The sequence below is a fragment of the Cnephaeus nilssonii genome (assembly GCF_951640355.1).
Source record: "Cnephaeus nilssonii genome assembly, chromosome: 12".
Classification (NCBI taxonomy): Eukaryota; Metazoa; Chordata; class Mammalia; order Chiroptera; family Vespertilionidae; genus Cnephaeus; species Cnephaeus nilssonii.
Window position 1 is genome coordinate 37,840,530 of NC_137083.1, and position 14,168 is coordinate 37,854,697.

Below are 14,168 nucleotides of genomic sequence, written 5' to 3' on the forward strand. Positions count from 1 at the left end.
AGGAAGTTTTGTGGTATAAAGACAGCTCATTTAGAAAATGTATCATCTGATAAGAATTTAAATTCCCACTTAGCCTTTTACAGGTCTCTGTACAAGGACTCCCCCCTGAGGCTGGAAGAGTAGTGAGCACCCCGACTCACAGCCACAAACTTCACCATAAATTCACTATTTCTGGAGATAGTGTGTTCATGACTAGTTTATAGCTGTTGACTCATTACTGATGGTCAAGAATTCAGTCCCTGGAGCTCACTGCTGAGTGGGCATCCCACATGGAGAGTGAGGCACAGTGATGGACTCACACACCTTAGTCCCCTCAGTTTTATTCATTCACCTGATTTCATCTTGGGACTATGACAAGCAGGCATCAAACAGCTTCATGGCTTTAAATATTAAACAGATGTTCTCAACTCAGGTGATTTTGTCCCCCCTAGGGAGCTTTTAGCAATATCTGAAGACATTTTTGATTGTCATGATTGAGGTAGGGATGCTACTGGCATCCAGTGGATAGAGGGCAGGGATACTATTAGCCTAGGACAAGCCTCACAGCAAAGAATTATCTGGCCCAAAATGTCAATAGTGCCAAGGCTGGGAAACTGATACAAGGGGAGAAGAAATTTAAAATTTGGGGCTGTGAGAAAAAGAAAGGGGAAGAATGGTTTGTAAGGAAATGCTAATAGGTCAACTACCTTTTATCTCTCAATGGTGCAGACACCATTATGTATAAAATAGTCAATGGAAATTAACTCTAAGCAAGATTTCTCACTAAAATCTGACTTCTCCATTTTCCCAGTCTGGAATGTGTCTGTTCTGCTCTTATTCTAACATAGAGGAATAATTTCAGTTGAAAATTTGATGCTATTACAATAAATTTCAAGAAGCAGTTTTAACAAACAACTTAATTTCCTCTACTTTGTCCAGTGGTTGTTTGTTTTAGCTTTGGGGTGTTTTTACTCTTTCTGGAGAACCATGGAATACAGAGGGTTATTAAGCAATAAGACTAACAAGGAACTGGAACGAAGACTGTAGAAAGCTCTTACATTTATTATGGTTAGTTCCTTATCCAGACTTTGGCATACTGTGGTAAGACTTCTCATTACAACCAAAAAATAGTGGCTAAACATTTTCTCTCTAAGTAGAAAAATAGTATATATTTTAGCGCTTACTCCTTTGAATTCTTTTACATAGTTTTAACAGGTTTTTAAATTGTAATCTTTTCTTCTGACAAAATGACAGGAGACACTGATCATAACCTTGTTCAGCAACTCTCATAATTAAGATAAGCGTACTAATTCTGGGAGTGGTATTGGAACTGGATAAGGGTCAGCTGTCACCTTAAGCCCAACAGAAACTGAAATAACCAAAGCCTTAAGTCATCTGAGGAGGCAAAGAGTACTCCCCTCCGGTCACCTCTTGCCCTTTATCAATGTCAACCTGACCGCATCTGTGGCTTTGGTCCTATTTCAGAGCTCAGCAGCCCCGCCTCGGCACCCAGCTCCGAGAAGCAGAGCCCCATGGCCCAGCAGCACAGCCCCCTGGCCCAGCAGAGTCCTCTGGCCCAGCCGAGCCCAGCCACCCCCAACAGCCCTGTCACCCAGCCAGCTCCTCCTCAGCCACTGCAGCTACAAGGACATGAAAATAGGTAACGTTTCCTCTGGCTTTTCTGATTCTGAGAGGTGGGGGTGGTGGGGAGAGGAAGAATTGGGGACAAGACAAGACACAGGCAGGAGAGAGATTTTATTGAAATAGAAATTGCCATGTGGACTTGCCTGTGATTTTGAGGTTGTATGTGTGTCATAAGTGGGTTTTATTAGTACATACGAGTGTCCTGTCCTGCCCAACAAGAGAACGTTTCCTGAAGAAATGATGAGCGGTTGCAGATGAGTAGGGATTAACTCGCTGAAGAGCACATTAGAGATTCCAAGCAGCATGAAGAGCATATACAGAGGCCCTTTAGCAGGAGGGAGCCGTCAGGCTTGGAGGGAAATGAGGCCAATGTAGGGAGGCAGAGGGGAGGAGGGTGGTTTGAGATGAAGCCAGTGAGGGTGGGAGAGGCTTGCCCTACAGGGTCTTGTAGGCATGCTAAAGATTTTTATCTTAAAGTATATTGAGATGTTCTTAGGGGGTTTAAGCTGAGAACTGAAATAATTTGGTTTGCTTTTCAAGATCTCTCAGTAGTCCCCAGAGAGAACAGACTGAAGGCTGGTCAGAGTGAATGCAGGTTAAGCAGTCAGAGATGGCTGCCAATGTCCGTAAAGGCAGTGGCCCAGAGAGTAAAGATGGTGGAGAAGGGGACATGTTGAAGGATTTGTAAGCATAATAAATGTTAGCATTTTTACCGCATTTGACCTTACATCCTCCTACTCAGGATCTAATTAATTTCATCCATTTCACATTATTAACGAATACAAATAAGGCACTTCGAACTTCCAGAAAGAAAAAAAAAAAAAGGATGCCATATAAAACCCACATTATCTTTTTTTAATTGATTTTGTTGGGGTGACATTGGTTAATAAAATTATATAGATTTCAGGTGTACAATTCTATAATAAATCATCTGTATTTTGTATTGTGTGTTCACCACCCCAGGGCAAGTCTCCTTCTATCACCATTTACCTCCCCCTCCTTCATTTCCCTCTGGTAATCACCATGCTGTTTGCGTCAATGAGTTTTCGGGGTTTTTTTTTCTCAATCCCTTTACCTTTTTCAGCCAGCCCCACATTATCTTCTTACTACGACTTGGGTGTGCCCTGGGTTAGGTTGAGCCATTAAAGCGAGATGAAGACACGTTCCCATTGTTTTCCCCTTTCGAATGAGAAAAACAGAAGAGCTCATGGGAACATCTCTGAAAATAAAACCCTCTCAGGTCTTTTCCATCATTCCAATGTTTTCTGAGCATCTGCTTCCCATCTTCTGCCTCCCGTGATGGTGGAGAAGAAGTGAGACCCAGTTTTTGAGTCCCAGAACGCTAGGTTCATCACTTGTACTGTTGCAAAGCAAATAGTTTCCCTCTGCCACAGGTGTTATTCCCATAAAGCCCTGTTCTATCCTGATTTCCCCTGTTTGCTCTTATAGAAAAGTAAATGTTGTCCTCAACTGTTTATGGTGTTAATATATTCCACAGAAGTAAAAAGACTAAGCCCCATGAGGCAACTCGTACCGAGGTAAGAATTTGACAATCCAGAAGAGGAGTGAGTCCTGGGTGCCTCAGTGAGAAGCCCCAGATGTGTTCACTTTCACCAGATGTTGTCTGGATGGATTGCACTGGCTCTCCCCAGGACTCATTTCAGACTCAGGAGGAGGGATCTGAGCGCTCCAGCAGTTGCTGAGCCAGATTCAGACTCTAGGTTCTGCCACTGTTGATTTCCCTCCCAGCCACAATGCCATCTTCACCTCTGCAGTCAGACTGGACTGGAGATGGGCTCTTGCTTCCAGCCGTGGGGTGGGTAAATCATCGAGGTATGTGATAGCTCAGTGGGAGGCCACTATTTGGTCCCCATCTGCCACTAGCTCACAATGGTTTGGGGATATATTTTTGCCTGACTACAGAATAATGCATTTTCTAATTCTAGGATTAATAGATTGATCTGACCCAATTTTTTATAAATCACTGAAAATTTTGCCCAGAGCTCTTAGCTGTTTCTGCTTCAATAATATTAAAACCCTGGAAAGTGCCCACTCCTGCCACTCAGGATTCCTGGCTTAACTCTGATTGTTAGTGAGTGGCTAATTTGCATATGAATGAGGAGATTCAACAATCTTACAGATACCAGCACCATTTTTTCTAGCTGCATTTAAAGATGATTGTGGTATCAGGGGGGAAACTGCCTTTTTCTAGGCTGGAGGCGTCTACAAGACAGCTTGTATGCCAAGTGCACAGTATGAATTTCCTGTCAGTTCATTTGTACAAGAAGTGCCCACCTACATGTCAAATTGAGCCAGTTCCCATGTTAAAGTGGGGTCAAATAAAATGACAATCTACTTGCAAAGTTTTATTTTATTAGTTAGAGTGAGTGATTATTTTGTCCTATCTTATTTACTCTTGGCTCCCAACTGACACCCTACACACCTCTACCCATTTCTCAGTCCCTTCATATCCTTTTTGGTTTTGCTCAGGAAACACAAAATAATCTGTATATACAAAAGGCTAATATGCTAAGTGTCCCTCTGCTCATCTGACTGGTCGCTATGACATGCCCTTACCACCAGGGGGCAGATGCTCAACGCAGGAGCTGCTGAGCTGCAGTGACTTGGCAGTGGCGGTTCTCAGGTGATGCAACCCGAAACCAGAGAGGTTTTGTTGTTGCTGGGGCACTGTCGGTCCCAAATCTGGTTTACTGCACACTTGCATTTGCGTTCCACACCCTGTATGACGGCGGACTCCTAGGAGGATGTCGGAGAGCTGGTTTTGGTTGATCCCCACAGGCCAGACTGAGGGACTCCACCTGCCGGAGGGACCCCGCCCACTCTGCCACGTTGCTGCCCCAGGTGCGGCCAGCCAGGGAGGGACCAAGGGAGGTTGGCTCCAGGGTGTGTCTGGCGTCTGGCGATCTTGCCCAGTCCCCCTCTGCCAGCCACCTTCTAATTAATTTCCTTTCAATGTGCATGAATCCGTGCCCCAGGTCACTAGTTGTTATATAAACATAAGCAAAACACTGTTCAAGGAGAAGCATTTGTTGAAAACAACAAAGGAGCCTTTATGAAATATATTCCAAAACTAAGTATAAATAGCAGAGTTGAGTTTCCCCAGCAAGGGCAATTTGATGGCATTTTAAATAGCGAGGTCAGTGGAAGAGCATTGGAAATTGACTTCTTTCACAGACTTTGAACCTTGGCTGGAAGAAATTCTTGAAAGGCCCACATGGGGTCCTATCCCACCATAAGATCCCCTACCATGTGGACAGTGATTTTTGGTTCTGAATCTTGTTCATACCATAAAATTCTGCTAGAATTTACCACTAGCGATCTGGTTTTATCATCTCTAGTCTCTTTAGTAATGGAATTAATAGCTATGTAGAGTTAAACTAATGACATTCTTTCATTAGTAAAGAAATTTTGAAGATGCTATTTTTTCTTAAAATACGTGTTTTATAAATTCAGAGCAACATAAATTTTGCCCTAGCCAGTATATCATACACTTAAAGGTTAGCAACACTGATAAAAAATTTAGCATAGTATTTTTTAATTAAAGAATTCTTCAATGTGCAGCTCAACTAACATTTTGACATAGGGCACTGGTGTAGAAGGAAGTTTGAGTGCTAGAGTGCAGGCTTGGGTGACAGCTATTACAAATTTTAACTGTTTCTATTTCTAAAGTATTTCTGTCATGTTTGGGGACACTTACATTTCACCCCTTTTGCTATATCTTGTGACACATCTGATTGGAAATAGAGCTCATAATGGATATTTCATACGGATGCCACATAGACAATGAAAATAAGTGACTGTGCTATAACTTAAAACAGTGTGACATCTAAACCACCAAGCAAACTACCTCTAGAAAGGCACTGATACACACCAACAGCTGTCACCCAGATCTTTTTTGTGTGTAATTCATACATTTGCATAGGTAAGTATCTTATTCAAATAGTATTTTAGATAATTCTGTTCTCATCATGCACACTCTCAGGTGAGTGGACAACTTGCTGAGGTACAAAGCAAAGCTAAATTGTGCAACTCACAAAAGAAATGTCATTTCTTCAGGGTAGGTGCCAAGTGGGACCTACTCAAAGCATTGATTAAAATAACTACATTACTTCCAAAAAAATCTCAAATGTTCTTTGCAGTGTTATTTATAATAGCCAATATTTAGAAGTAGTCTAAGTGCCCATCAATAAATGAGTAGATAAAAAAGCTGTGGTACATTTACACAATGAATACCACTCAGCCATTAAAAAAAAGAAGAAGAAGGAAATCTTACCCTTTGCTACAGCATGGATGGACCTGGAGAGCATTATGCTAAGTGAAACAAGCCAGTCAGAGAAAGCCAAACACCATTTGATTTCACTCATATGTGGAATCTACTGAACAAAATAAACTAACAAACAAAATAGAAACAGACTCATAGAGAACAGACTGACAGCTGTCAGAGGGGAGGGAAATTGGGGGCTGGGTGGAAAAGGTGAAGAGATTAAGCAAAAAAAAAAAAAAAAAAAAACCTCTTAGACACAGACAACAGTATGGTGATTATCAAAGGGAAAGGGAGGGAGTAGGTAGAAGAGGGTGAAGGGGGGATAAATGGTGACGGAAGGAGACTTGACTTGGGGTGGTGAATACACAATATAATATACAGATGACGTTTTATAGAATTGTACACCTAAACCTATACAATTTTATTAACCAATGTCACCTCAATGAAGTCAATAAAAAAGAAAAAAAAAGAACTATATTACTAACCCCCTTCCAAAAACCCCAAATAAGTACATCTATTTTTGTATACTTTCAGTATGTCCTCACCAAATATTAGATTACACTAATGGCAATGGTTCCTGTGAGTGATTTTTTAAAATATTTCATATAATCAGCATCAATGAAACCATAAGCCAATAAAACAAACAAAAAACATACGCCATAGTCTTAAAGGTAAAAGTTCGACTGGTTTTGAACTTGTTTTCCTGACACATATGAGTTTTTCCTTGGTGCTAAATATTTTCCCAATTCCTCAAACCCTCCATCTTAATTTTATATAAAATTGTTGTTATATGGAATGTCTATTTTTACTTTTTAACTTTATTTTTGTCGTTGACACTATTATAAATGTCCCCATTTACAACTCCCCTTTGCCCACCTCCACCCAGCCCCTGCCTCCCCCCCCCCCATTTCCTCTCACCACACTATTGTATGTGTCTATGTCTCATGCATATATGTTCTTTGGCTAATCCCTTCACCTTCTTCCATCTAGTCTTCCCTTCCCACTTCCCATCTGACAGCTGTCAGTTTGTTCCATGTATCCATGCCTCTGTTTCTATTTTGTTTGTCAGTTTATTTTGTTCATTAGATTCCACATATAATTGATATTATATGGTATTTGTCTTTCTCTGACTGGTTTATGTATTTTTTCAATCTACCTCTATCCCTAAGTAGCTTATTATATAATTTCTGTGGCAATAGGTAAAGAACTACAGTATTAAGTATTCCTCTATACTATGGTGATAATTTTTCAGTTTACCTTATTCATGGTTGGTATAAGCTATTTTAGTCCTCTTTTGGAACTGGAAATCCTCTCAGTTTAGAGCAGTTTGGATTCACAGAACAGTGCTAAACAACTAGTTCTGGTTTCTGTATTTTATTAGTAAATAATTTCTAGAAACAAGAAAGAGACAAAGGTTAAGCATAAACATTTTTGCCTTTCCTTCCATTTTATGACCATGATGGTATCCGATACTTATCTGATAGCTGTAGCCTAGTATTCAAACGCTACACAATATGTTTCTATTCTTACCAATGACCCCGTGACTTTCTACTTGATTTGTAGTTGGTGAGGATACCTTACTATCGCTCCTCTGTAATATATTGAAAAAGGACAAACCTAACTGGGTAAAATAGCCTTTAATTGTGTACTTGTGGAGTATTTCGAGATCATGTAAACTGTGTTTTCATGAAGTAACGGTCTGCCAAGGTGTGTATGTGTGAGAGAGAGACAGAGAAACAGAGAGTTGGTTTACTGGTGTTAAGACAGACTGCTATTTCAGGATGCATAGTTAAGTATTTAATCCCCTTGATTTGTGCAGTTGTAGTTTTTACATAGCCAAATCAAAAAAGGTTATCCATAAGTCCTTTTCCACAAAGCTGGTTGAACCATCATTTTCACCTTGTTATCTCAAGGAGCCAAATGGAAAGTATACAATATGGTATTTGTTAAAGATTGAAAAATAATACTTATTATTTGTTTAATCTTCTCATAATTCTGAACATGCAAAAAGGATCACCAAGAGGAGTCATTTAATCATTCTACCTCCTTAGAATACTGAGATACCAAAGTAAATCCCATTTCCATTTATTTAGTTACAGGTCAGAAGTAAAAGCAAGACAAGATGTGAAACCGGACATCCGACAGCCTCCATTCACGGACTACAGGCAGCCCCCCCTGGACTACAGGCAGCCCCCAGGGGGGGACTACCAGCAACCCCCACCCTTGGACTACAGGCAACCTCCGCTGCTGGACTACAGGCAGCACTCCCCCGACACCAGGCAGTACCCTCTGTCAGACTACAGGCAGCCCCAGGTACCTCGGCCAATGAGATCATCGCAGGCCCAGGACCAAGACTTCCTGAAGTACAAAAAATGAAATAGAATGGGAGGCAGAGGAAAGAACACCCTTCTGAGATAGACAGCCCAAGTTCTATTCCTAGTTATGATATCATCTGGGTAACACCCACATCCTCAAAGCGCTCTGAATAAATAAATCTTTTTCAGAATAAAGCAGGACAATCAATCAATCTGTGGGTGAGTGGTAATGGGATGAACTAATTCCTGCTAATATTAGCTAGCTAATTCCCAGTATATTGTCTTGTCAAAGTTGAAAAAAACAAAAAAGCTCTTATCTGGAATCTCTAATACAGATAATGCAGAAAATTTTACAGATGTCAGCAATGGAGGTATTTTACATCCATACTTATTTACATAGCCCCCTATCTCCCATTTGGTGGGAAAGGGCCAAGTTCCTATGCATAAGGATAAGGCCAAGCCTGGCTTCATCAACCAACCTGCAACCTCTGTTATAAGCACCCAGTCTCTGTCTACACAACACTGGTTCTTATAATTATTTGTTCATGTTAGATGTTCCTTATGGCAACTTCCATAATCCCTCTGAGCTTCATTTTCCTAAAAGGGGGGTCTTCCTTGCAGACTATGGTGAGGATTCTACTTTAATGAAAAGCACTTAGACCAGAGCTTGGTATCTAATAAGTATTCAACTAGGTAGCAAGATACAGATTAAATACAATTTCAATTAATTGTGTTTTATTTAGGATTAAACATCACCTTTGTCTCCCCCAAATTTTAAGAACACTGAAGGTCAGGAAATCTTGGACATACTGCATTTTATGTAAAAGACAAATTGATTGTCTACACTCCAACTTGATATTCAGTAGTTTGTGCACAGAGTTGTAGTAAGACCCCCATTAAAATTTATTTTTTTAATTAGCAAACCTCTAACTTACACACATACACATATGCACATACACAGGCCTGGTACATTTATTTATACAGCTCCACAGCACCGAATGAGAACACTCAAAGAAAGAATATGGCCCAGGCCTATATGCAGTAATTACATGTTAACCAAGTAAACTGATGAACATCAATGTAAACAAGCTACACAATGACCAAGTAAATTGTGTACTCATCTGCTCAAACCTTTGGAACTTTGTCTTGCATTTTGCGGGACTGTGAGGTCAGATTGCGTCTCACAACACCAACTCATTTGGAACACATTATAGGAGAGAGAAGAACAGAGAGACTGAATACAGAAGCTTCTTTGATATTAAACGATTGTTTATTCCATTTTTCTCCTGGCCCCAAAGGATTTCGATTATTTCACCGTGGACATGGAGAAAGGAGCCAAAGGATTTGGGTTCAGCATTCGTGGAGGAAGGGAATACAAAATGGATTTGTATGTGTTGAGATTGGCAGAAGATGGGCCGGCAATAAGGAATGGAAGGATGAGGGTAAGAACAGTCCTTTTTATAAAATTGCTTCATTCTGAAAGAAACTGATGGTGGCATTAGAAGAGTGCTGAAGCATGCTATTAAGCAAACAGATGATGTAGGTTTTACTTCCTTTCATTTCATGACCCAATTTTCTGAAGTTTGACCAAAAGTTATGTAAGAATTTGATCACTTATTTTCCTGCTTATAGCCTTCTAATTGACAAATAGTGTTTTACATATAGTTTTCCTAAAGAGTAAACTAAAGAAAATGGACTAAGTAATCTAAGAAGTGAAAACAGGGCTCCATACTTTTTTGTGGTTTGATAATTCAATTTTCATTTGAGAGCAAATCTTTTTGAAATGTATTTTTAGCTTTTTTCTCCGCATTTATTAATCAAATGGTTCTGTGTTTCTTTGGAAATATTTCTGGTGTGTTGACTGGTCTTTCAGCTTTGATGTCGGGCAGACAGAAACATTTGGGGAAAGGTGGACTAAGCTTCTTGGATACAAGTTGTCCATAAATATGATAGCAGTGAGAATTTTTCCAATTAGAGTGTAAGGCTAGAGTGTATTTTTTAATGTAGTATTTACTTTGAGTCTTCTGATTGATGGGTAACTGATTTTTATCTAAAGGTACCAAAACAAAGCTTGATAACAATATAGAATGTTAGTCTCTCGCCCTTTCTCTCTGTAAAATGGTGATTAGTAAGCACATAACAAAGACTAGTTATTATTATAAATAAAATCTCAAATTCATTCTTGCCCACCCTCCTTGCTCTTATACTTAATACAGAAAAGCTGTGGTTCTTGGTTGGGTTCTTCAACTGAGCCTCACAAACCAATTGCTCCTGGACAATTGAATAAATCTGTTATTCCTACCACCAACTCTACCATTTCTGGGATTCTCATTCCCACAGTGCAAAAGTAGAAAGTATGTAAATTGTGTCTATTTTTCTCTCTCCCTTCACAATGCTTTGACGGCTGGGAAGTATCCAAGTTGGAATCTGAACCCAAGCAAAGCTGACTTGAGAGACACCCCCACTCTTGCCCCATCCAACACCCGCGTCCTCTACACGTGGTTTTAGCATAGGCCTCCGCATGGTCTCTTGGCTCTCAGCTTCCCTGTAAACAGAAGGGTACTTTCTAAACATGCTGAAAACTCATAAGTGGGTAAATAAAACAAAATTAATCTTTGCAGTGCAGATGAAAGGAACACAGCAGGAAGGCCATGAGTGAACCAGACCCTGCGAGAGAGAATAGCCCCACCCCGACTCCCGGTGGACTTCAGACATGGCCTGTGTGGATGTCAGTAGCCACATTGTTTTTTAACAAGTGGTCTAAATGACTGGCTGTTCAATATATACAGTACTGCCAAGGCATAGAAGCCTAAATATAGAAGTACTCTATATAAAAAAAAAATACTCTTACAAAATACAAACCAGAGCAATGGTTCTCATTGTGGTCCCTGGTATCAGCATCACCTGGGAATGTGCTACAAATGCAAATTCTCAAGCCACACCATAGACCTACGAAATCAGAAGCTCTACAAGTGGGGTCATCCGGCTGTGTTTGTGTGATTCACCACCAGGTGACTGGTACAAGCTAAAGTTTGAGAACGGCTGAGTTAGAGGGAAGCTGTCATACACAGTGTGATGCAGGTAGGATGTGTGTGGCTAGGGCTTTGTTAATCCCCGCTAGAGCTTGTCTAAGGAGATTCTTACCTTGTTCCAATGGTGTGCTAGAGGTACTCCAATCCATGTAAACACAGATTTAGAATTCATGGGCAGGTATTCAGTTGTATGAAAGATGCTTTATCTGGCTGATAGTAAAAATGAGTCCTCTACCTGGGTTTCCAAAAGAATTGTATTATTTAAAAAAAAAAAAAAAAAGAGCCACTTGGGAGTCACAGAAATTCCATGGATCAGCTTTTACTGCTTGATTTTATCTCCAATCTTTAAAATAAGGCTGAGGCCCTGGCTGATGTGGCTCAGTTGGTTGGGCGTCTTCCCATGCCATCAAAAGGTTGCTGGTTCAATTCCTGGTCAGAGCACTTGCCTGGGTTGAGGCCTCAATCCCCAGTGTGTGTGTGGAGGAGTGGTATAGGAGGCAGCAGATCAATGTTGTGTTCTCACATCGATGTTTCTCTCCCTCTCCCTTCCTCTCTCTCTAAAATCCAATTAAAAATAAAATAAGGCTGAGAGCTTAGCAGAAATGGATGAAAGAGTTCTTTTCTGCTTTTTATGGATTACATTTGATATTCAAATGTTTGAAGTTTTTCTCACTCATGAGTTCTTATGGCACCAGTGGAGAATTTGTCTAGGGTGACAAAATCCATGTCAGGAAAAAGGGTTACTTCATTATATAAGTTGAAAGGTACTCATATTATCCACTGTCTGAATTATATAAATATTTTGTTACCTATATACAGATCAATAATTGTTCTTGATAATAGCACATAATTAATTCATATCTTATTTTCATGTTTATTATCAAATTTAATGATTTAAAGCTAATCTTTTCCACCTTCATTAGTACTTACCTATAATTGGCAATAACTTTAGATTCACAGATGTGTTTAAATTACTTCAACAAGGACCTGGATCTACCAGTATTGGCGTGAATCAGTGGTTTGATTATTTTAAACTAATACATAAACTGTATAACATATAAGTTACCAATTTGGAAATTTCACACTGAAATTAATTAGGGGCCCATTTTTCATCTTTGTTTTTTTCATCTTATTTTAAAGTTCCCACTTAATACCATTAGTGCCCAGATAAATATAGATTTTAAATTTCTGCACATATGATGCTTATAAGACAAGTTACACTGCAATGGCTACTATGACTTGGTTCATAAAGTTCCAAGACTCCTGAGAAAAGTAGGTGAACTAGATGTTCGCAGGCAACCTTTAAAAATAAGTTCAAGAAGAAACGCTAGCACCAGGTTCTTCCCAGCCTCTAAAATATGCAGGCACCGTTCTTCTGTGCCTACACTAAACACAAACACATGCTTCGTGATCCAGTGTATTTGAAGAACATTTCATTTTTTCCCCTTTTTCATAATCAGAAACAGGTAATGATCCGGTAATAGCAGTATATCTTAGCTTAAACCCAGCACAGTAGAATTGCTCAAATCAAAATGACTATGCAAGAACTGGATGACTCTGGAAAATCATTTTCAGTAACAATTAATGAATCACTGTGCCCTTGGTTTAGGGATGTAAATAATACTACTTTTGAAAACTTAGTTAATGCACCAGATGTAAGTCTCTGAACCTAAGACTTTTCCTGGGTCTTTTACATCCATCTTAGTTGTAGGACAGTGGTGGTATGTGCCTGTTTGGTAGTATAAGACTTTGCTACGAATACAAAGAAAACCAGTACAGTTGCAGGCAGTGCGGGGGGGTGGAGAGGAGGGAGAGCACAGAGGAGGTGACTAGAGTGGGTGTAAAAGCAGCCTTCTCGCACTGGGGATTCTAAGAAACATTGGCACGGATACGTATTTTTAAAGCATGTCCTTAGGCATCCAAGTGAGATCCCAGGCATCCAAGAGAATATTCATGAATCTTGTGATAGACAGCTAGATATATCCCAAGAGTGAGTTCCAGGTAAATGACTTGACTAGTCTTTCTGGGCAGCTGAGGCAATGAAAATTATTTTAGCAAAGGTCTGTGGCAAATTAGACTGTTTGACTTTCAAATCAATCAATAAGTACTCACACTGAACATAGTTAGTTGTTTTTTTCCTCCTTGAAAAGCATTGTAAGTTTAGTCACTTTTTTGTCAAATAAATACTTTCTTTCCACCTAATGAAACAAGAGTCAGATGAGGCAAACATACTGATAAGGTACAATGGATTTCTTCAAAATATGAGAACCTACCAATAGCAAGCCAGGATCAGATAGTAGTGGGGAATTTACAAACCAAAGTTCAGATACATAAGAGAGAATAAGAAACTTTTTCAGAAGCTCAATTAGATGCTTATTTAAAAGAGAGGCTCCGGGATCCCTGTATCAGAAACATGTAAGAGTAACTAAATAAATGGATTTAAAGATTCACTAAAATTATGACTATTTGGGGCCCTTCTAAACCCTCAGCCTCACTCAGAACCTTCCAAGTAATCAAATGTGGTACATTTGCTTTATTAAAATTTAAATCATCAATTCACTTTGTTGAAAATAGAAAGAATGATAAATACCTGATAGCACTGATGGGAGGACTTGAGAAAGATACCAGGAGATAGAATTGATATTTTTTATTAAGACAAAAGAGTGAGGTATTAGGTTGTGAGAAGAGACATCGATATTAAGATATGTCATGGAATACAATTTAAGTTGAATAGTACAGTGAGAAAAACACCAAGAAAAACCATGTGACCATAATTACATGAAATAGTCACTTTATCAAAAAAAAGTAGAGAGTAACATGTTTTTACTTTAATTACTAGATAGTTTTTCAACATCAATATTAAAAGTTGAATGAAAAAACAAAATACAATTTGTAAATCCAGAAAATAACGGG

The 14,168-nt window shown here is 39.4% G+C and overlaps 1 protein-coding gene across 2 annotated transcripts in view; it reads left to right on the forward strand.

Annotated features, from left to right (window-relative positions):
* The window catches only part of MAGI2 (membrane associated guanylate kinase, WW and PDZ domain containing 2), a gene marked incomplete at both ends in the record, with an annotated part of 1,165,889 nt that overhangs the window by 1,057,123 nt on the left and 94,598 nt on the right, over window positions 1–14,168 (forward strand). For both annotated transcript variants that reach the window (XM_079785522.1, XM_079785523.1), the window contains 3 exons: window positions 1,465–1,639; window positions 8,002–8,221; window positions 9,522–9,665. In XM_079785522.1, coding sequence (XP_079641648.1) covers window positions 1,465–1,639; window positions 8,002–8,221; window positions 9,522–9,665 — 539 coding nt within the window. The remainder of the gene's footprint in view (window positions 1–1,464; window positions 1,640–8,001; window positions 8,222–9,521; window positions 9,666–14,168) is intronic.